Raw genomic sequence first — 23855 nt, 5'->3', positions numbered from 1 at the left:
GGCTGCTCTTTACCTTTATTGGGCTTTGGGCAGGTGGATTCTTCCGTTAAAAAGTGGAAATATTTCCATTACAAAAGCTACCAGAAGGAACTCAATCACTAGACAAGATTTTTAGCTTTCATAAAAATATATTTAATAAGCTTGTTATCAAACGACCATGTGAGCGGTAACATTTTAATATCACAGCATAGGTGCCTGCTTGTGGTAATCTAAAAACTTAGACGAAGTACAAACCTAACTGCCGAGAGATTCCGACTCATTTGAACGGAAAGTTGAAACTTATCGAATTCTCGGGACTTACGGTTGTTGCACGGAATAGGTCTGTGGCGGGCTGGGATGCATTTAACATGATTCCGCGTCTTTTGGTGAAGAACGACTTTTTTTTACAGGATAGAAAAACTGATCTGTAAAGCAATTTAACAAACATGATTCCTGGCTGACTCCCTGATTGTCCTAAGAGCGGTAGATTTTAACCCGCTGAGGAAAAAAGCTGGCTTGTCTTTCTCCGCCTAGGCACAGTTAGAGTGGTCTGGGAGGGCAGAAGGGTATCTCCGGGCATCTGGGCCCCTGCCTGGCCGGGGGGCCACCCCAGTCTTTAGTCCTGAGAAAAGGAAAAAGGCCCCTCCCCGCTCAACCCCACCATCTGCACAGCAGTTGGCCGAAACCCACTGGATCCACCAGCTCTTTGCAGCTTTAGAGTTTAAAAAACAAAACAAAAAAAGCAACTCTAACTTTGCCCGTTAGAGCGATGTAACCAAATTTCATTTCTTCCAAGTTTGTGTCATTTCAAAAACAGTACAGCAAGTGTCCACATCGTGTAAAAATGCTAGAGCTTAAAGCTGTAAACATCTTGCTTTATGAAGACGACACACAGGTAGCTAGCTTGATTTCGCTGGGGCTGCGGCCTCCTCACCCGGGGAAACCCAACACCGTTTAACAGAAACAGCGTTCCTCAATGTTGCCATCTCAGTTACCGGTACAAGCCGGCATCTTTGTTCCATCTGGGGGCGGAAGGGCTACTTAGTGTTCTCGGACACTGCTTCTCTGAAAAATGAACGTTCTTCCGAGAGACATCTCTCTTTCTAAAAACAGGGTACGTTTAAAAGAGTCTCAATGGTGTTTTCCACCGCACAGGTGCAATATCGGCAAAGGGTAAGCTGCCTTCCTTAAACCAAGTACTTGTGTTCATGGTTTCAAAGTGAAAACGTTTTAAAGCTGTTTAAAAAAACCCCAAACCCCGACAAAATTCCATTTGAAAAAGTTAGCTTAGAAATTCTTGCCGTGTTGCTGGGCATACCACTGCTGCCTCTGCTTGCGGTTCTCGAGTTCGGAGAGGAGGGCTTGCCTGTAGGCTTCGTACAGCTTGACGATGCGCTCCAGTTCCTTCTTGAAGAGCAGCTTCAGCATTCCCTGGTAGGTGTCCAGGTCGGCCAGCTGGAAGAGCTCCCACTTCAGAATGTGGTCGTATCTGTTGGCAAGCACAGGGACGGGCGGGACCCTCAGACATTTACAAAGCACCCTTTGCAGGGAGACACTGTATTCGGCCGCTTACGTAAGGCAGTTACTTTCAATTAACAGAGGTGGAGAGTCGGTAGGTGCTAGAGGTCAAGGGAAAGTGGTTTGGTTCTTTGTGACAAAGAATGACCGTGGGCTCCGCCTGTGCTAGCTCACTGCTTGTAGGATGGTGGGCGGTGGCGGGCCTTACTTAGCCCTGGAAGTGGGGAAGTTGAGAGGTGCAAAGAGCTGTCGCTGGCCTTCTCCTCCACTCTGTTGCCTTAATGTGGTGTAGTGGATAGAGCCCGGGCCTGGGGTTCTAATCCCCACTCTGCCATAAGCCTTGGACAAGTTATTTCACTTCTCTGGGCCTCAGTTACCTCATCTGTAAAATGGAGACTCAGACTGTGAGCCCCATGTGGGATGGGACTGTGTCCAACCCGATTTGCTTCTTCCCCACTCTGAAACTTATCAGATATCACTGTTATTATTTTCCCTTCTTTCATGGTGAGGAGGCATGGAAGGCTACCCGCTGGGAGTCTGCAGCACCCCCGACCACAAAAAGAGGCTCCCTGACTTGACTTTTGTATCCGTGTGTCACTGTAAGCACAGGAGAACTTACAGTCCAGCAGTACACTGCTCCGCTCAAGACAGAATGAGTTTTAACGGAGTCGGCTGGAGCTGGGAGCGTGAGCACTTACTTGACAGGAGCCCTGGCGTAGACCTGGAGCCAGTCGGGAATCTCGGCAGTGTGATAGGGATTTGCAGGAACGAGGAAGACCTGGCTCCTGTCGGCTTGCTGGGGTTGATACGTAACTGGAGGAGGCTGGTCATAACGGGGGACGCTGAAAGGAGAGAATAGGCATTTGCCGGACTGTTTCCGAAGATTTCAGAACAAGGAGCTGGCCTGCACCACTTCTATCCCAAGAGAGCAAAGACCCCGGCATGTTTTTAGGGTTGGTATTTCCAAAATCAGATTCTACGCTGGTCACTCCGGGGGTGGTGGGGGGGTGGCTGGTTCTCAAATTTTCATCAGGCTAGAAATCCCCAAATGAGTCATCCAATTGGCTTGAAACCTGAGCCAGTATTGAGTTGATAGGGTGACTCTGACTGACAAAGCAGCTAGTTGGGTGTGGGTCCCAGCTAAGAAATGGAATAAATTCCATTTTTAAGGAACAGAAATTTACTATCTAGATGGTTATCTTGAAGCAAATGCAATTTGTGTTGGCATGCTGTGCTCCAATTGCCTTGTGCTGCTCTAAATTACTCTGCTATATGCAAACTTTGGGTCTACCTTACATCTTTCCACACTGCTCACGTTTTTCTACTACAGCAATCTCACTAGCAAGCTCAACAGGGAACAAAGGCTTGAGTGTTCAACCCCGAGGTTAGAATGTTAGCTCCTCAAGGGCAGCTGTTTCTTCTGCACATTCTTTAAGAGACTAGGAAAGTGCACTGCTGAGCTCTTGAGATTTTGCATTTGGTTTTTTGGTGGCAGGGCAGTTCCTCCTCTAGAGTGGAAACCCTTGACGGCTGCCCCCTACCCGTTCAAATTGACGCTAACCACAATGAGCCACTCTGGGTCACAAAAGTCTTGCCTCTCGTCTGTTTTCTCTTCGATGAAAAAGGGTCTCCCAGCGATCTCACAGGGAATGGCAAAAGAACAAAACTCAGGATCACTGATCCGCCTACCTGGGAGCACACGGGTGCTTGTACTGCGCCGTCTTATTTATGTGGTCGACGTAGTACACCCCAAATTCTGACGATTCGACCCGCTCCCAACCGGGAGGCAGGCCCTCTCGCTCAAGAGGGTGGCTCCAGTGGGTGGTATTAGTGTTATGGTCGATGTAGTACTTCCTTCCTCTGATCGTCCAGTCCACTGACCAGCCAGGAGGCAGAGGTAAATCTTCTGAGCTGTGGTTCGTTAAATTTCCTAACGACGTAGCAGCAACCCTTCCGATGCCTGAGGAAACACAAGGGGTTATTCAACGCAGGCCAAGAGCTGAAATAAAGAGGACTGAAGTCCTATGGTTTTCCTCAGCCAGGAGGGCGGTAGAAAGCTGGTAGCTCACACTGAATCAATTCTAATTTGTCTAAGCCAGCAGGCCCAACCCTGCCTCCACTTCTTAGCCAGAATGGGGAATTACAAAGGCAGATGCCTGCCCAGCTCAAGGTCGTTAAAAACGTATCCCACCTCAGACAGTGAGAAGGATCACTGGGAAGGTAATCTGGAACAAGATGTCTTGGGGAAGTGCACTGCTAAAGAAATATTGAAAAAAGCAAAACTAAATTTAGTGTGGGAGTCAAAAGGCAATTGAATGATTCCACATAATCTATGCCCAATGGATCCAATGACTCTGCAACATGCTGTTTTCAGAAGCAACATCCTAAACAGAAAATAAAATTTTCAAATTGATCGTGCTTCTCCAAATACCCTGTGCTGCTTTTTCCCCACCACCTGAACCAACCCAAATACAAATGAGGTCATGTAAGTCAGGGCCTGTCAGTCAGGGGTGTAGTTGAGCATCCTAGGGTTTTCCAAAGGCTTCCAAATGACCGCACCCCCCCACCCCCGCCTTTTTACCCTTGAGGAATTTACAATCAAAGAAGGTGGTGTACTTTGGTCAGCCAGCCTCAAAAAACTCAATAAACTCTGAATTTCCTTCCTCTTTCCGACCTCTATTGTTCTGCTTTGATGGGAGGGGACCTGCCCCTATTTGCTGCAGCTGAATATTTAAGCAACTGTCAATCCAGTAGAATAGGGGCAACAGGAGGGGCATAGAGCCAATGAGGGGTGCTACTAAAAAAGCAGGCAGTCCTGCAAATGTTGCAAGGGGCCTATCTGCAAGGCTAAAAACTTCTGTATTTATCAGCAGAGAACGCCTTATGTAGACTCACGAAGATTTCTCCATCAAGAATCCCAATTCTGTTCCCTGGGTAGACCGGCCAGTATTTGAAAACTACTCCCCATAGCTGATAGCTTCTTGGGTGCACTCTGTCTTCTAGAATTGTTTTGGGTGGCAATTTCACATCCAAAAAGGCTCTCAGTACTCAACTAGGAAGTTTTACCCCCCCCCCCCAAAAAAAAGTGAAAACCTACCACTAAAATTGCCCACGAGGATTAGTGGAGTTGCAAGTGCCCCGGACTCATCAGCCACTAAAACATTAGGAAGCTGAAAGGAAAGTTGGGAGTGGGTCATTTATTGAGAGATGGCAATGAGGGAGAGACCGCCAACAGACCTTCTCCTGCTGTAGTTAGGGGTAAGGTTTGCTGTTTCTGGAAGAAGACAATCTAATAGTAATTTCCTATACCGCACTTTGGCTGACGGAAGGAAAGTTCTTTTTAGTTCAAAAGGCTTAAAATTCAGAATAATCTGATTTGGGACAATTTAAAAAGAAAACTACCAAGAGGAACGCACCTCTCCAAGGCAAATTCAGATTCCTCCAGATCTTGTAATAATAATAATAATGGCATTTGTTATGCACTAGTCTCTTCCAAGCACTGTACTAGGCACTGGAGTGGATACAAGCAAATCAGGTTAGACCCAATTCCTGTTCCACAAGGGGCTCAGTCTCGATCCCCATTTTACAGATGAGGTAACTGAGGCACAGAGAAGTAAAGTGACTTGCCCAAGGTCACACAGCAGATGTGTGGCAGAGCCAGGATTAGAACCTATAATCTTCTGATTCCCAGGACTGTGCTCTATCCACTACATGTTGCTTCAATTATAGTAATAATTTTTATTATTGTGATGATGATAATAATAGTTGAAGTATTTGTTAAGGACTGTACTAAGGACTGGGAAGAATACAAGATAACTCCCTGTCTCACATCTAAGATGGAGAGAGACCAGGTACTGAATCCCTATTTTACAGAAAACAGGCACAGAAGAATTAAGTAACTTGCCCAAGGTCACACAAGAGGTTAGTGGCTGACCCAGGCCTCTACTCTTCATCCCTCTGGCCCAGCCTATCACAAACCCAAACCACAAACCTGGATGTTAGTGGTATGTAATCATCGCTGTAATATACAGAATAGAATTTATTGAGCACCTACTATGTGCAGAGCACTGAACTGAGCACTTGGGAAAGTATAATACAATAGAGTGGCAGACCTGATCTCTGTCCACCAGGAGCTTACAATCTAGATAGAGAAAATGGCAGAGTGGAAGGCTGAGGGTGGGGAGAATATCAAGTGCGTAAGTAAGGGTACAGATCCAAGTGCAGAGGTGACACTTTCAATTGTATTTATTTAGCACTTACTGTGTGCAGAGCACGCAGCACTTGGGAGAGTACAATATAGCAACAGACACATTCCCTTCCCAAAACATGCTTACAGTCTAAAAGAACAGACAATATAAATAAATGACCAATATGTACATAATTGGTGTGGGCTGGGGGCGGGGATGAGTAAAGGGAGCCAATCAGGAAGACGCAGAGGGAGTGGGAGAAGAGAAAGGAGGGATTAGTCAGGTAAGACCTCTTGGAGGAGAAGTGCCTTCAATAAGGCTTTGAGGAGGGGAGAGTTACTGTCTGTTAGATAGGAGGAGGGAGGGGAAGGTAGGTCAGGAAAATGAAGGTTTAGTCAAGGAAGGCCTCTTGGGAGAGAACTGATTTTAGGAGGGCTGTGAAGGTGGGGAGAGTTGATGTACTGTTGGATATGAAGGGGGAAGGAGTTTCTGGCCAAAGGGAGGATAGGCAAGATCAAGGTAAGTTAGAGCAGTAAAGTATATGGGCTGGGTTGTAGAAGGAGATCACTGGGTGTTGAGAGCAGATTGAGAGTCTAAAAGCCTCCTGACTAAGCTTCTTGTGGGCAGGGGGCATCTACCAACTCTGTTTTACTGCACTCTCCGAAGTAATTAGTACAGTGCTGCGCATGTAGTAAGCACTCAATAAATACCATTGATTGATTAAAGCCAACGATGAGGAGTTTCTGTTCTGATCCAGAGGTGGGTAGGTAACCAAGGGAGGTTTTTGAGGAGTGAACATCTGAGAGGAGGGGTGTTTTACTTGAAACATTGTGGATTTTTGCCTGGTATAAAAATAAGGAATGATTAAAAAGTAATTTGCAAAATGTTTCAGATGTAGTAGATAAGTTCATTAAGAGTTTCTGAAAAGAAGTTTCTTTCAAATAATTTCAGACACCCAGATGGAAACGGAAGAGGTTAGAGGTTCACTTGAACGACCTTCATCTTCTGCACATTATGTCTCCAAACATTACTTGCTTATCCCTCCTCAACCAAAAATAACTTCTTTTCCAGGCACACCCTTCCTCAATTAGCACTTGCTGCTGGTGAACTCCGAGGAGATTGTGAGGCCATTGTATGCTAATATCCTTATTTTATCCAGGGCCCCTAAGCCAGGGTGATGTGTGGGTCCCATTTAAGCAGCAGAAAGTGAGCCAAGCAAGTGAAGAAAGGCTTTCCTCTTGCTCCTCCAGGACTAATGACCCCAAATTTAATTCTCCACACCCACACAGAGCTCTGACACTAGCTTGCTGTATGACCTTGAGCAAGTCACAACTTGTCTTTCCTTCCTTCTCTTTTTTCTTTCTCTTTCTCTCTCTCCCCCACCTCCCACCCCTCCCCACAAGACAAAGGAAGCACTTGAAAATCCCAGTCAGCTCTAGTTGAAGGTATCTTTCCTCACTGACAACTTCAACCTCTCACTCACTAAGCTGGTGCTCAAGAAATGCTCCTACTTTGTATGACCAGAAGTACTATTATTAGTACTAACATTACCTTCTCTCCTCCTTATCCTCACTCTTCTCCCACTCCATCCCAGTCTACACACCCACTCCTCTAATACCAACCTTCTCCCTGTACCTCACCTCAACTGCTGGCAACCCCTTGCTCCCACCCTCCATCTTGTCTGGAACTCCTTCCCCTATATAGCTGACAGGCCACACTCTCCTCAACTTCTAAGCACTACTGAAATCCTACGCCCCCCACCCCCCTATTTTCCCGTCCTACTGCCTGGTCCGTGCACTTACATCCACCTTTCCCCAAGCACTTAGGTAATCCCTCCATCACCACCACACTGGATCATGTCTATCAATTTTTGTCCTTTCTCAAGTCTTAGTACAATGCTCCAGGCACAAAGCGAGGGCTCCATAAGAACCGGGCAGATTGAGACCCTTCAGCCAAGGGCTTTAATCCACAGGGGCCCCGTCCAAACAAATGACACTAAAACTGCTTTCTCATCAGCAGAGCAGGAGGACTGTGAGCCACCGGTGGGACAGAGAGAAAAAGCTTAGTGTCTTCCGGCACTTTCTGGTGTCCTCGAGCACTGTCTGGGAAAGGCTGGCTCCCAGGAACTCTGTCAGAGGACAGGCCTGGGTCTACCAGCAGAGTGGAGATCCCGCCCAGGCCCCCAATAAAACGGGCTACCACCTCGCTCCCGGGGCCCGACAGCTTGCGGGAGCCTCGGCAGGTGCCACATCCAACTGGGTCCACCCTCGGCCAGGGTCTGGGATGAAGCCTGGGATCTGCCCCTGGTCTGGGCATTCACCTCCCAGATAATGAGGATAAACTAATAATTACTATTATGGTACTTGTTAAGCGCTATGTGTCAAGCACTGTTCTAAGCACTGGGGAAAATACAAGCTAATCAGGTTGGACACAATCCCTATCCCACATGGGGCTCACAGTCTCCATCCCCATTACACAGATGAGGGAGCTGAAGCCCAGAGAAGTGACTTGCCCAAGGTCCACAGCAGAGAAGTGAAGGAACTGCATGGCTTAGTGGATAGGGCAGGGGCCTGGGAGTCAGAAGAACCTGACTTCTAACGCCAGCTCTGCCATTTGTATGCTGCATGACCTTGGGCAAGTCACTTCACTTCTTTGGGCTTCAGTTACCTCATCTGTAAAATGGGGATTAAGACTGTGAGCCCCACATGGGACAGGGACGGTGTCCAACCTGATTAACTTGTATCTACCCCAGCGCTTAGAATAAATAGTGCCTGGCATAGAGTAAGCACTTAACAAATACCATTATTATTATCATCATTATTATTAGGTCCTTTTGATTCCCAGGCCTGGGATCTAACCATTCTGCCACACTGCTCTTTTCCCATCTCCGTGGAGGCTGTGAGCTACGTGCCCCCAAGCCCTGCCCCATCCACCTTCCTGTATCACGAGGAGTCGGCCTGGCCGCTCGCAACCCTCACTACTTTCCTCCCTCCTTGAACGCAGACACTTTGGGAGCCTGGAGGGACAGACGCTGTGGGAATTATCAAAGAATACAGGCATGATCCTTGCACTAGGCTCGTTTGCTCTCAAACTGGAAGTAGCTCTGTAGACATACCTTTAAACAAAGCAGACAGGTGCTTGGGGCAGACATTTCCATCCGAATTACAAAAATATTCCCAGGTTTCATTATGGTATGCGTGAGGGCTGGAGCTGTTATTGGGTCCAAGTTTTTACTGTGGTTAGTTTGGAGACAATTCAGTCAACTCGACTATTCCTCGTCATCATCAATTTTAATATTCAATATATTCGGAGTGCTGTACTAGGCACTATGCCTCAGGAATTTTATATCTAAGATTGGTGACACAAAATCACTTCCAAATAATTTGGGAGTTGGGGGAAGAAACAGAGCCAGGGCACAAGAAAATGAACAGCTGAATAAGTGATAAGTAGGTAAATTTTTAGAAGAGATTTAAGTGCTAGGGGTAGCTGGAGTGAATGACATGACTTGGGACAAATATCCATCGGGGAAGGCCTCCAGGAGGACATGGGCTTTCAAGAGAGCTTTGAAGAGCCCTGGTCTGAGGACTGGTGGACTTGAAAGTTCCAAATGGGGGAAGGGACAAGTGGTCAGAAGCAGGACAATCAAGAGGGAGGCACAGTAAGAAGGTGAGCCTGGGATGGGCAGGTGAAGAGAGCTGAGATAGCTGGTGTAAGAAGAAGATAGCTGGTGGACAGCCTGGAAGTTAAAGGTGAAGTGGTTCTGTTTCACGAGCGGGACAACAGGTAGCCATCGCAGGGAGAGCTTAGAGGAATGGAGCTCAGGGAGGAGGGTCGCAGAAACAGATGGGGCTTCCGATTCCCTTGATAGACTCAAGAAGCCTTCCGTGCATCAGGGAGAATTCAGCGCTCCCCTGCCTGGGCCCCAGGCAGCCTTCCAAGCCCGCGGGAGCAGGACTGGGCAATTACGCTGGCATGCAGGCTCTGTTTACTACGTGGCTGCGGGCAGGCTGATAGGGAAGGACAGAGGGGCCTCAGAGGAAGGGGCCTGGAGGGGGGACGGAGGACGTGGACTCCGAAAACCCAGCCCATTTGGCCAGAGAGGCACTTTCTTGACTTTAGACAGACCATGGGTTCAGTCACAAACCCCGCCACGCAGCAGGTTGAGGGGGTGGGAGGCAGCCTGCCCAGCCCTGCTCTGGAACCCTTTCAGGGAACTCTTTCAGCATGGGGGGGGGGGGGGGGGGGGGGGGGGGGGGGAAGATGGAGGAAGGAAGATCTTCAAACATTCCCAACTGCTCATAACCAACCGTACAGAGGAGCCTGAGGAAGTTGGTCCCTCTCTGGCCTCCTAGCCTGACCCTCCAAATTTCTAGGTGTGAAGTCCGAGTTTGGCTGTAACAAGCAAGGGCCAGCTCTGCAGCCGCCCTTCCCAGCTCCCTCAGCCCTAGAAGCCACCGGCTGCTATCTGTCGGCCGGGCTGGGGCGGCTGTGCTCGTCCAGGGGCCCCTGTTTGGGCACTGAAACCCCCGCCGAGCCGCAATTACCAGAGGTGACGTTTTGGTGCTCAAAATTACTATCCCTCCAAAACAGGTTTGCTTTCTGCGCCCGGGGGGGATTTTAAAGTTAAAAATCCAGCTTGTCTTTTCCCAGACCGCTGGCCAGAATCTAACTGCAATACAAAGGCCGCCAAACTGCCTTTAGGATGAAAACTGAATGTTTCCTGCCCCTGGGAGGATCCTTTCCTTGGCACATCCAGCCCGGGCTTGTCTGGTATGTGAGCCAGAGGTGACTGGTGGCACCGGTCACATTTCAATGTTAAACAAAAACTCTGGGAACCTGGGATAATATTGTGCAACCCATTTCGGGAGCTGCCTATAAACACAATAAAGTATGGTAGACAAGGAGTTTGATGAAAAAATATGCAGCAGTCAGTTTGCAAAGAGTCACTATTACAATTGAATAGCAGCATGGCCTAATGGAAAGAGCATGGGCCTGGGAGTCAGAGGACCTCGGTTCTAATCCCAGCTCTGCCTCTTACCTGCTGTGCAATTTTGGGCAGGTCACTTAACTTCTCTGTGCCTAGGTTTCCTTATGGACAAAATGGGAACCTCAATGCCTGTTCTCCCTCTTTAGACTATAAGCCATGTGTGGGACCTGATTATCCTGTATCTACCCCAGTGCTGAGTACAGTGCTTGACACATAGTAAATGCTTAACAAATACCACTATAATTATTATTATTACTACAATAAAGTTAATATAAAACAATTTCCTAAAAGACCAAGTGATCCATTTCCTGGTTTTACTTCCTTCACTTGTAGCTAAGCCAGGAAGACAGTATTACTATGAGTAATATCTCATGCCTCATGTCTTTCCTCCCAAAGCCAATGCACTAAAGCAGTGCTTGGGAGAGCACAGTACAACAGAGTTGGTAGATGCCAAAGTGGACTGCCCTCATACTTAAATTCCAATAAAAAGGTTATTTAGGAGGATTTTACTATTTTCTACTTTTGCTCTTCACTTCCTACATTACTTAAAACCAAATCCACAGTGTCATAGTAGTGTTATTTTACCCATGAAGGCATGCTTATGCACACGCTAAACATATACATACGCACACACACACACACACACCCTCCCACCTTGGTGCTCAAATACGACGTTCCTGGAGGTTAACCTGAAGCGGGAGGATGTACCTGGAAAGTTCAACATCCAGCTAACAGTCTCGGCCCTAGGGTGCGTGAAGATGGTCTCTGCTGCACTGCTGCATCTGCTTTGGCAGCTGTTGAAAATTTTGCCCTTGCCTCAGCCCCACATCTGTTCAAAGAGCTACCCCGTTTGTGACTACAACCCACTTGGATGGTCTACGGCCAAGGCACATGAGCATTCCAAACGCTGCTCTCAACTCTCTGACAATTCTGCAGAATGGAGATTCTAGATGAGCTATTTCCCCTTCTGAAAAGCAGATGAATTTCTATGCTGCAATTCTACAAATGGAACCCAAGCCCCTGAAGCGATTCATTTTCAATTTTATGGGTGCAGGCTGAGCTTTCTGTGGGTGCCTGGATCAGGAAGTAGGAGTTGAGGACCTTCTCCTGATCACAAGCAGTGGTACAAATTTGAGGGGAGAAAGAAAAGACGAGATGGGAGGGACCTGTCCCGGGAAACAGAGCAGATATATCCCAATGATTAATTTTTAAAAGTTCTTGGGGAGTCTAAATCATGAATATATGAAATTTAAAGTTGAGCACCATGAAATTATTCCTACAGAAACATCTAAGAGCTCACAGAGCCAAACGACTTACCACTCACACTTAACAGGTAATTTTCCGTCATTCCCGACCAATTCACCTCCAATGTCGCAACAATATAAGCTGTATAATTCAAAATGCAAGAAAACATGTATTGTTGAAAAGAGGCCACGGTTGGAGAGCCAAGTTCAATTTCGCCAAGGCCCAGTTCCCTTACCTACATTCCTTGCGGACAGGAATGCTGAATGAACTGCACAGCGCTGCTGGCGGAAATCCAGCTACGGGATCCACCTCGACCATCTCAAACTCATCCTCTCCTGCTTCAATTCTGTCCGGCAACTATATTTCTCTTTATTTACTCCCATGCCCACGCCAACTATTTCAGACTTTTAATTCCTCATGCTCCCTGACTGAACACCATCCACCCATCTCTTGCCCCTAATGAATTTGCCACCTTCTTCACTGATAAGACAAACCATCAAGCATGGTCTCCATAATATTGTACCATTGTTTGTCATTGTTTTTACGAGATGTTCTACCCCTTGACGCTGTTTATTGCCATTGTTCTTGTCTGTCCGTCTCCCCCGATTAGACTGTAAGCCCGTCAAACGGCAGGGACTGTCTCTATCTGTTGCCGACTTGTTCATCCCAAGCGCTTAGTACAGTGCTCTGCACATAGTAAGCGCTCAATAAATACTATTGAATGAATGAATGAATGAATGAATAATATCCCTTCTGTGCCTTCCTCCTCCCTCTCTCACTCCTTTTCAACTCTCCAATCCTTCCCATCAGCATCTCAAGATCTCCCGCCTCCTCCTAAATCTACCCTACCACCTGTGCCCCTGACACCATCCCCTCATACCTTATGAAAACACTTGCTTCCCTCCTTTCTTCCCTCCCCAAGTGCTTTGTTCAACCACTCACTTTCCAATGGCTCCTTCCCCCCTGCTTTCAAACATGCCCACGTATTCCCTATCCTAAAAATCCCTCCCATGACCCCATGGCACCCTCCATGTATCAGCCCATCCTCCTCCTACCATTCCTTTCTAAAGTACTTGAGCGAGTTGTTGACATCTACTGCCTCCCACTTCCTCTACTCCACATCTCCCCTTGATCCCTTGCACACTTCAGAAACTTTCCTCCCTAAGGTCAGCCTCTTTCTTGTCAAACCCAATGTCCTCTGCTCTATCCTAATCCTCTGCAACCTTTCAGCTGCCCAGGCACTGTTGATTGTCCCATTCTCCTAGAAACATTTTATAAACTCAGCTTCACTGCCACTGTCCTCTCCCGGTTCTCCTATCTCTCTGGCCACTCCTTCTCAGTCTCTTTTGTTGGCTCCTCCTCTGTCTCCTAAACTCTAACTGTGAGGGCATCTCAAGGCTCAGGTCTGAGTCTACCCTTCTATTCTCCATCCATGCTAATGCCCCTGAAGAACTCATCCGCCCCTCAGGTTTCAACTACCTTTTCTGCGTGGATGATGCCCACCTCCAGCCCCGACCTCACTCCTCTGAATTCCCACATTTCTTCCTGCCTTCGGGACATCTCTTCTTGGAAGTCCCAACAATGCCTCGAGTGTAACTTGTCCAAAACAGAACCATTCACCTTCCCGGCCAAACACCCTGACTTTCCCATCACTCTAGACAGTACCACCATCCTCCCTATCTCACACATCCACAACCATGGCATCGTTCTCGATTCAACTCTCTCCTTCAATTCACATATTCAATGTCACCAAATCTTGTTGGCTCTACTTTAACAGCATCTCTAGAATCTACCCCTTCCTCTCTACCCAAACTGCTACCATGCTGATCCAAGCACTTATCACATCCTGCCTTGACTACTGCTTCAGCTTCCTCACTGACCTCCCTGCCTCCTATCCCTACTTCACCCTGCTGCTGGATCATTTTAAAACAAAACAAAACAAAACTTTCACTCCACATTTCCCCACTCCTTAAAAACCTCCAATGGCTGCCTACTGATTTCTGCATTAAACAGAAGGACTTTAAGGCACTCACCTCGCCGACCTCCTACTACAACCCAGCCCACCACTTTGCTCCACACCAACACACTGTTCCTCGATCTCATCACTGCCCACCCCTTGATCATATCCCCTTTATGGCCTGGAACCCCCTCCCCCATATGACAGACCACCACACTCTCCATCTTCAAAAATCCAACTAAAAATCACACCTCCTCCAAGAGGCCTTCCCTGACTAGGCCCTCATTCTTCATATCTGCCCTCTTTTCTGTGCCGCCTAGGCACTTTGATCTGTATTCCTTAAGCACTTAATATCCACCCCACCCACAGCCCAAAGCACTTATGTGCATAGCTTTATACTCTCCCACTCCCCTATCAGTAATTTATTTTCATGTATCTCCCCATCTAGACTCTGAGATCCTTGTGGACGGGAATGTGCCTATCAACTCTACTGCACTGTTCTCTCCTAAGTGCTCAGTATGATACTTAGCACCCAAAAAGCACTCATAAATACCGTCTACTGATTGACAGGCATTATATCTTAATTCTCCTGTATTCCCCTGGGCACTTTGTACAGTGTTTGCACAGTGGCTGCTCGCTAAATATTTTTGATTGATTCTATTAGTCTTTCAAGAATTACCACCTGTGTTTACCCCCTAACTGACCTCCAACTTGTTGTGGGCAGGGAATGTGTGTCTTCCAACTCTGTTATCTGTCCTCTCCCAAGTGCCTAGTACAGTGCTCCACACACAGTAAGTGCCCAATAAATACCATTGGTGATAATGATGAGATAAGGAACAGAGATAGTAAGTGGGTGATTTATTTTTCTCATTATAGAACTATAATGGTAAATGTACCTTTACATTTAATATAGAACACGTTTGAGATTTGGAAAGTTGCTACCAAAAATGACTCCCAAGACCAAATTTGTTCCCAGCCTCTGAGGGAAGCATAATAACTCTCCTTGATCAGAATCTGGAGACTACTGCTGACCCCTGCTAGTTCCGCAGAGAAAGAGGCAGACTTTAGTCCCTCCTTGAACTCACAAGCCCTCCTCTCCCCTGCCTACCTGCACACCTACTTAGTGCCACTGCCATGTGGTGATCCATCTCCCACGATTCGACTCGGTTTCTCCGGAGCCCCACAGACTACACTATACTCAGGGCACTCATGCCACATCAATTCTCCAGGACCTCAAGGTTGGCTACAAATAGCTTAGCTGATCTAAAAACAAACTTCTAAAACTTTGCAGTTTACTTGAAGTCAAAATGGAAAGTTACTCACTTCCTAATTTAGAAGTTGCCAATTAACTGGAAGGGAAGCAATCATTTCCTTACTCCTTCCGGGTGAGAGGGGTTTCTGGTCAATGGGGTAGTGAGTAAATCAGTCTTGAGGAAGAGACTGAAGTCCAAGCTTCCCCAACGATCCTGCGCTCCCCCTCCCACCAACTCCACAGACTCGAAAGATGGTTTCTCACATCATCTTTCTACTACTGTAATAACCTCTTCGGCGATATGTAACTTCCACCAAACTTTAAAAATCAAATAACTCAAAGATGATTCTAGCACTGGAAATTCATCCAGCCTACAGATAATATTCATTATTCTTCTCAGAGGGTGTTCACTGACTTGATAAGACTGACCAGCCTTGTAATCCCTATAGTGGTGGGGAATCATTAGGGGTTTAAGTTCACCATGAAGGGGAAGAATAAAAAAAGGTACAAAGGTCATGGCATAAGGCAATTAAAGCTGGATGCAGGTGCATTCTTGCTTAAGATGAGGAGGATGGGTGATAAAAAAGGCAAAGTCAACACAGGACTTCCAGCAATTTCTGACCTCTTTGAAAAAGCGTAATTTAAAGTGAGGCTATAAACAGTGAGTGCCTATCAACTCAAGCAGCAGTTCTGGCTTGCTGTTCAGTGCATTTCAAACAGCCACATTCCCTGCCCTGAAGAGCTTTTGGTCTAAAAATGCAAAGATTAATGTATTCACATAAAGATTTTACATAAAACTAACTCTCTAAATTAGTTATATTAGGGTGTGGTCATATTTTATGCTTTTACCTGAAAAATATGGGAAAATATTTATCTTGGGTTTTCTTTCACTAAACACCCCCTCAAAAATAAAAAAGAAGTAAAACATTTACAATTTTACTACCAAAATGAAACTTGATAATCTATGAATCCAATCTAATTTTGTGCCAGGTCAACTCATAGTAATTTACTGTACTTGTATCAATTTGTTGCACTGTTAGCCAGAGAACTGTATGTGCTTTGGAATTTTAAGTCTGAAAGGTTTAGGTATTTCTATTTGTCATCCTCCTTCCAATACTGAGCCCTATAACCTCAAAGCCATGACTGGGACTTCGCTTAGTTCTGGGTGATTGCTGGGGTGTGTGACCCCCAAATGAAGCTTGGGGCCTTGAACCCTGTTCTGCAAACCAACAGAGAGTCATGACATCAGGTATTTCTTGGCTCACCTGCAAAGACTGGAAAGGAGAAACCCGAAGAAACAGCTGTCAGGCCTATGCTGTAGAGGGTGTCAGAAAAATAAAGTCTGAATCCAACCCCAAACTCTATCCACCTCTTACTCAATTAGACAATATAACTCCCAGTAATTACCTTAGAATTAGAGTTTACCATGAAAAATCCATAATCTAAATTACACTGAGTTTAAGTAAAGGGATGCATGCTTTTTTTTTTTTTGCCCAGTGAGTTAGGGAGAGGAAATTGGAGGAGCTGAATGTTCAGCTAGGTTCCTGGGGGTCAGACTCGAGCACAGCCCCTTGATTTCATGAACTGCAGCAGGGGGAAAAGGACAGGAAGCATTCCAGGTGTTCGGTACAGATAGCAGAAGGCTTGGGGATGGCAGTGAGATGATTAAGCGACTGGAGACTGAATGCGCTTGTCGGGGAGAAGCAGAGAGTACAGGATGGGAGACAAAGGGGTCGCAGCAGGAGGGAGAAGGAAGAGGAAGCAAGACCGTGGGCAAGTCACTGAATTTCTCTATGCCTCAGTTTCTCCATCTGTAAAATAGGGATTCAGTAACTGATTTATTTATTTATTTATTGGTATTTGTTAAGCACTTACTTACAGGCACCAAAGCACTGAGGCTGACACAGGTTACTCAGGTTGGACACCGTCCCGTGTCCCACATGAGACTCACAGTCTTACTCACCACTTTACAGATGAATTAAACGAGGCACAGAGAAGTTAAGTGACTTGAACCAAAGTCATACAGCAGACAAGTGGTGGAGCCAGGTTTAGAGCCCAGGTCCTTTGACTCCCAGGTCTGTATTCTCTTCACTTCGCCAGGATGCTTCTCCCTACTTCTTTGACTGTTCTTCTTCCTCTGTAGACTGTGAGCCTCAGGTGGGTCGGGGACTGTGTCTGACCTGATTAAACTGTATCTACTCCAGCATTTAGTACAGTGCTCGGTACATAGCGCTTAAAAAAACACACATTATTATTGGACTACGATGACAATACCTGCTGCGATAGCAAAACCGTGCACCGAGACAAGCTGGGAAGAAATGAACAACTCTATTGCTTTGAGTGTGCTTTTCTGGAATTGACTGATATGTTTACATAAAGTTTCACAGAGCAGCAGCATGGTCCAGTGGACAGAGCCCTGGCCTAGGAATCAGTAGGCCATGGGTTTTAAACCCGGCTCTGCCACTTGTCTGCTGTGTGACCTTGGGCAACTCACTTCATTTCTTTGGGCCTCAGTTCCCATATCTATAAAATGGAGGTCGAGGGTGTGAACCCCATATGGGACAGAGACTGTGTCCAGCCCAATGTGCTTGTATCTACCCCAGCGCTCAGTACAGTGCCTGGCACATAATAAGTGCTCACCAAACACCACAATTATTATTAAAAACACGAAGTTTTAATAGTGGTTCCTTCAAATCTCTGATTGGTTGGGGAGAATAGTTCTGTCGGCAGTTCCGAAACCTGAGTTACGGTCAGATTCTTGGTACCTCCCCATTAAAATCAGAACTTCTTTCTTCACAGTTTCAGTTCTACATTTCAGCTGCACAGCTCTCTAGTAGAACTAGGTGAGATTCTATGCTCTCTAGGAACATAACCCAACACGGGGCCCAGCTCAATATGGCCCCCAGACAGCCATCGAAACAAGAGCTCATCAGCTCCCCTTCCAAGCGAGGAAAGACAGTGTACAAAGCAAAGGCCTCAGGAGAGTTTCCCTCTTCTCACTCCAATCAGTTGAATTTCCTCTGAAAGGCACCTCTAAATCCAGGAAGGCTGTCCTGCACTCGACTACTTCAATTTCTAAAAATCCTTAAAGAGCTCCCTTGTTCAAACTGTAAAGGTTCAACCGTAACTCCTGAAAAACAAGTCTCTGACCTTTAGTACCTCCAGTAACCACAAAGCCTTAGAGTCAGTATAACCTATTACAGAATCCCACTGCTTCTACTATGTTTCATTCACAGAAATCCCCGTGGACAGAGGTGAAAAGAATGGGCATGGCCCAGTGGCAAGAGCAGGGCTTGGGGAATCAGAGGACGTGGGTTCTAATGCCAGCCCTGCCACTTGTCTGATGTGTGACCTTTGGCAATTTGCTTCACTTCTCTGTGCTTCAGTTACCTCATCTGTAAAATGGGGATTAAGACTGTGAGCTCCATATGGAACAAGAACTGTGTCCAACCTGATTACCTTGTTTCTACCCCAGTACTTAGAACAGTGCTTGGCACACAGTAAGCACTTAATAAATGCCATCAGCATTAGTCAGATGTCAGCCATTTAAATAAGACAGCAGGATTGGGACAACGTTAAATGAAGGTGGCTAAAAACACTTGTAGCTTGGTTTTAGGAAGTAACTCAAAGAGATTCCTGGTGGGGGGGGGGAGGGGGGGCGGGGAATCAGGTACCTGAAGGATGCCTGGTCTGGTTCTGCGGCATTCTTTGGAAGAGATCATTACTGTGCTCATAGTATCGGAAGTCCTCGTGCACGCGCTCTCCCAGCGCTCTTCTCCTCTGGCCGTCGTAAAAACTCTCCGGGTAGTAATAGCGGGACCCAGCGTCTCCATTTTCGGCAGCACCGGCCTCCGTCAAGAAGGACTGAGATGAGGAGCCATACTCGCGAGGGACGTCAGCCAAGCTTCTGGCAAGATAGGAAGGTGCGGACAGCCGGTTGCTTTCTCTCCTCATGACCTCGTGAGGTGGCCTCGGAATCAGAGTTCTGAGGAAACTCGGGTTTCTGGAAACGACTCCATCCCCGGGAGCAGAAAAGGCATTAGGGCTTGAATCGGGAAGACAGATATCAGTTCTCCTGGGAATGGTTGGTCCGTGTCGGATGAAAGAAGGCATAAGGTCTGAAACGACAGATCATTTCAAATGAGAATTCTACCTTCCTTGAATTCCACTGATCATTCCATCAATAGTATTCCATCACCTTTCCTGAGCCTCAGCCTGCTGTATTAAATGTTTGGGAGAGAGCTCAACAGAGCACCATTGCTCTAGGATCAAAATCCTCCACATCCCAAGCCCCAAAAGGTTGCATTTCATGGTGAGAAAGGAGAATGCACAATTTCACAACTTCACTTTAAAGGAATGGTCAGGAATTGTCAAATTGGGGGTCATTAAACCATTTTTTCCTCAAGGTAACTAGTCATTCCAGCTTTGATGAATTCTCAATATGATCCTAAGTATCACATGAAATGCCAGTAAAGTTACAGTACAGTTAAAGTACAGTAAAGCCAGTAGCTGTTAGAGAAGCAGTGTGGCTCAGTGGAAAGAGCACGGGCTTGGGAGTCAGAGGTCATGAGTTCGAATCCCATCTCTGCCACTTATCAGCTGTGTGACTCTGGGCAAGTCACTTAACTTCTCTGTGCCTCAGCTACCTCATCTGTAAAATGGGGATTAAGACTGTGAGCCCTACATGGGACAACCTGATTCCCCTGTCTACCCCAGCGCTTAGAACAGTGCTCTGCACATAGTAAGCGCTTAACAAATACCAACATTATTATTATTACAAATGTGGAATTATTCTGTATGCACCACTGGGCACATACAAGTTGCACAAGTCCATAAGAGACGATGCCTGTGAAATGTCACATGGAGTTTCAGGCTTGATCTGTTCAATTTACAAGTAAAACCCATTTGTTTAAAACCAGATTAAATTCTGTCACATCTTAGTTATGGGGAGAGTCTGCTAAAAATCAGAATTCATTGACCTTGCAAGAAACATTTCAGCAAAAAAAACAGGGGAAGAATTCAATTCCCCCAATTAGACTGTAAGCCCATCAATGGGCACGGATTGTCTCTATCCGTTGCTGAATTGTACATTCCAAGTGCTTAGTACAGTGCTCTGCACATAGTAAGCGCTCAATAAATACTACTGAATGAATATCAGCCTGTGTATGAAAAGATAAGATTTTAGAGTCCTTCAGGATATCGATATTCAAATATCTTTCCTCCTTTGGGATGGAAGTCAAGAATGTGTACTTTAATGAATAAAATGAATCAATCTGGTGGAAACAATTTGTAAAAAACAAGTAAGAAGATGTGCTTATCTGCTCAAATTTACTATTCTTTCAGGTGGTACATGATATCGAATGTTGGAATTCGTCAAAAACCATACAACACACGTGGTTTATCATTTATTTTTCAAGTAAACTTTTTATCCCGTATTTAATTTGTGACAAGTGAAACGTAAAAAAGGAAGCCAAGAAAAGAAAAGCTCAATAAGAATGCAAAATTACCCCCCAAACTGTAAGTTATTTTGTAGGTTCTTTGACTGCATTGCGTTATTACTGCAATAGTATTTGGAAATGCAGAAATTCTAGTGAAAAAGCCCCCAGAAGGCTGAAACTTTTCTAACTTCTGTTTCTTAAACCTACCAGCAAGACTGAGTAACCTGATAGTAGAAAACAGAAAAAAAGTCCATAAATGTTTGCTCTTGATTTTGCTGGCAAACAGGTCGACAGTGGAGAGGGTTCAGGGGGTGGAGGGGGCTAGGCTTTATTTTGTTTTTTAAAAGGGGAAAAAATGGGGATGAAAAATTTTCCAACACTTCATTTAAGCCGCTTTGCTTCAAGCAAGTAACCAGTATTAAAAACTCTACAACTAGTTTCAGTGTTCTGACGCACTGTTTCAGGCGCAATGCTGCATTTCGTTGTTTTAAGAAAGGTAGCTGAGTTATCCAAGGTTTTAGCCAAAAGAACCCTTAATGAAACTTGAGGGTCATTTATCACGATTTCTGGGAGGGGCCTGTGCACAGACATAAAGCCGAGGATTAGCACTATTGAGGAAAAAATATATTGCCGACTTGTTCATTCCAAGCGCTTAGTACAGTGCTCTGCACATAGTAAGCGCTCAATAAATACTATTGTATATATATGTATACATATTTTTCAAGCACTTGGAGGACTGAACTTCAAACAAGCACTCAAGTAGGATTTAAAGACAGTCACTTTAAATTTCCAAAGGGCCCCGTTTAACCAAAAGCAGCGGGGATATTTTCCACTAGGGGAACGTTTGGAGCAATTATTTATCTGGCAGACCTGCTCGGGTGCACACATTTCTACGTTTTTAGGAAGGTTTTAAAATGGGGAAGGTGGTGGCACGGGGATGCTAGACTTCCCCAGCAAATGATTATCCTTAAAACAAGACATCGGTCCGAGGGCTCCATGGTGGGTTCTCTGGGCCACCTTCACACCGGTTTATAAACCTCTCCTCGCCCAGGCCAAATCTCACAGAATTGAAGCCAATTCACCAAAGAAGCCAAGGAGGACAGAACCCAATCAATCAGTGGCGAGTCTCCCTTCTACTGAGACTGAGTGACCCATGTGGGACCTGCCGATCTGTATCTACCCCAGCGCTTAGTACAGTGCCTGGCACAAAATAAGCGCTTAAGCAATACCACAATTATTATTAGACAAAACCAGCTGATCTGCCTCCCCAAAATCCGTCCTTAGAGCACAGATGGGAAGGGAACGTGTCCACTAATTCTGTTATAGTCTACTCTCCCAAGCGCTTGGTACAGTATTCCCTCTGTGAGCTCGTTGTGGGCAGGGATTGTCACTCTTCTATTGCTGTTTTGTACCCTCCCAAGCGCTCCGTACAGTGCTCGGCACACAGTGAGCGCTCAATAAATACCACTGAATTGAACAGCAGGCGCTCAATTAATACTACTGATTGCTAGACCAGCGCTGACCCCGGCGGGGCAATCGATCCATTGGTGGTATTGACCAAGAGGCGCCTATTGGGTGCCAAACACTGTACTGAGCGCTTGGGAGAGCGCTTTACACCTCGGGGGGAGGCGCCCCGCCCTCGAGGATCTCACGATTCATTCAATCGTATTTACTGAGCGCTTATGGTGTGCAAAGCACTGTCCTAAGCGCTTGGGAGAGTGGGGCGGCGTGGCTTAGGGGAAAGAGCCCAGGGGCCAGGAGTCGTGGGTTCTAATTCCGGCTCTGCCACCTGTCAGCTGTGGGACTGTGGGCCAGTCACTTCACTGAGCCTCAGTTACCTCATCTGTAAAATGGGGATTAAGACTGTGAGCCCCACGTGGGACAACCATTTTTCCCTGTGTCTACCCCAGCGCTTAGAACAGTGCTCTGCACATAGTAAGCGTTTAACAAATACCAACATTATTATTATCCCGGCTCCGCCACTTGCCAGCTGTGTGACTTTGGGCAAGTCACTTTAACTTTCTCTGGGCCTCAGTTCCCTCATCTGTCAAATGGGGATGCAGTCTGTGAGCCCCACGTGGGGCCACCTGATGACCCTGCATCTCCCCCAGCGCTCAGCACAGTGGTGGCCGCATCGTAAGCGCCTAACAAATACCACCATTATCACTCCTCGTCAGCTGGGTGACTCTGGGCAAGTCACTCCTCTGGGCCTCAGTGACCTCATCTGCACCACGGGGACCACCTGATGACCTCGCGTCGCCCCCAGCGCTTCGACCAGTGCTCGGCACAGAGGAAGCGCTTAAGAAACGCCGTCGCGATCGGAAGGATCACTGCAGAATAACAGACACACACATCGGGGGGAGGGGGAGAGGGGACCGTGAAGTTGGAGAGGAGGAGGAGGAGGAAGGGCAGGGCGGGGGGTCCCCTCGATGGAGGCCGGGGTCCCTCCTGACGGCCAGTCCTTCCCCCCCCCCTCGGGCCACTCACTCCGCAGCAGCGGCGACGTCTCCTTCTTGACGTATTTCCCCTGCACTTCAGGCGGCTTGGACCCCTCGTTTTTGGTTTTTTTCCGGGACAACATGTTCCTCGCGGAGCGTCCGCCCCTTAGGGCTCAGCCCCGGCCCCCTTAGGCTCCCGCTGCTCCTCCTCCTCCTCCTCCTGCTCCCCCGCCTCCGCCTCCTCCTCGGCCGGCGCCGCCCGAGGGGCTGCCGCATCATCCACCGCCGCTACGGACGCCGCCCGACCCTCGCCCACATCCCGCCCCGGAGCGGAGCGGAGCGGGCCGGGCCGGGCCGGGCCGCCGGGGCCTAAGGCCGCTGGCAGGGGCAGCAGGAGGGGCCGCGGGTCCCGGCCGGGGGCATCGACATCCTCCTGGTGGTGGTGGTGGTGGTGGTGGTGGTCGTCGTCGTCCTCCTCCTCCTCCTCCTCCTCCTCGTCCTCCCCGCTCCTCGTCTCCTCAGGCCGCGGCCCACTAACTTTCCTGCGCGCGGAGCCTGCCGGGAAACACGACGCAGCCCCACCGACCTCTTCCCTCCTCCTCCTCCTCCTCCCTTTTCCTCCCCCTCCCTTCCCTTCTCCTCCTCCCCTCCCACTTTCTCCTCCCTCCTCCTTTCTCTTCCTCCCCCTCCCCTTTCCTCTCTCCTCCTTCCCCTCCATTCTCCTCCTCCCCCTCCCTTTTTCTCCCTCCTCTGCTTCCCTTTTCCTCCCTCCTCCTTCCCCTCCCTTTTCCTCCCTCCTCCTTTCTCCTCCTCTGCTTCCCTTTTCCTCCCTCCTCCTTCCCCTCCATTCTCCT

General features: G+C 47.3%; 1 protein-coding gene across 1 annotated transcript; it reads right to left on the bottom strand.

The window, feature by feature from the left end:
• Positions 1-108: 108 nt before the first annotated feature.
• On the bottom strand, positions 109-23592 carry SAV1 (salvador family WW domain containing protein 1). Its single transcript, XM_007663071.3, has 5 exons — positions 23051-23592; positions 18800-19243; positions 3187-3457; positions 2196-2339; positions 109-1468 (listed from the first exon to the last, which is right to left on the bottom strand). The coding sequence occupies exons 1-5, from the start codon at positions 23142-23144 to the stop codon at positions 1267-1269; spliced, it is 1155 nt and encodes a 384-aa protein (XP_007661261.2). The 5' UTR covers positions 23145-23592; the 3' UTR covers positions 109-1266.
• Positions 23593-23855: the final 263 nt, after the last annotated feature.

Source organism: Ornithorhynchus anatinus, chromosome 14, assembly GCF_004115215.2.
Source record: "Ornithorhynchus anatinus isolate Pmale09 chromosome 14, mOrnAna1.pri.v4, whole genome shotgun sequence".
Lineage (NCBI taxonomy): Eukaryota > Metazoa > Chordata > Mammalia > Monotremata > Ornithorhynchidae > Ornithorhynchus > Ornithorhynchus anatinus.
The sequence above is the reverse complement of the archived record's forward strand: the minus strand, read 5'-3'. Positions and strand labels throughout refer to the sequence as shown.

Coding starts and splice junctions, on each gene's coding strand:
- SAV1 (XM_007663071.3), bottom strand. CDS start 23,144: ATGTTGTCCCGGAAAAAAACCAAAAACGAGGGGTCCAAGCCGCCTGAA. Junction 3,458..18,799: donor CCAGACCAGGCATCCTTCAG/GTACCTGATTCC, acceptor GTGTTTCCTCAG/GCATCGGAAGGGTTGCTGCT. Junction 1,469..2,195: donor TACGCCAGGGCTCCTGTCAA/GTAAGTGCTCAC, acceptor GCTTGCCAACAG/ATACGACCACATTCTGAAGT.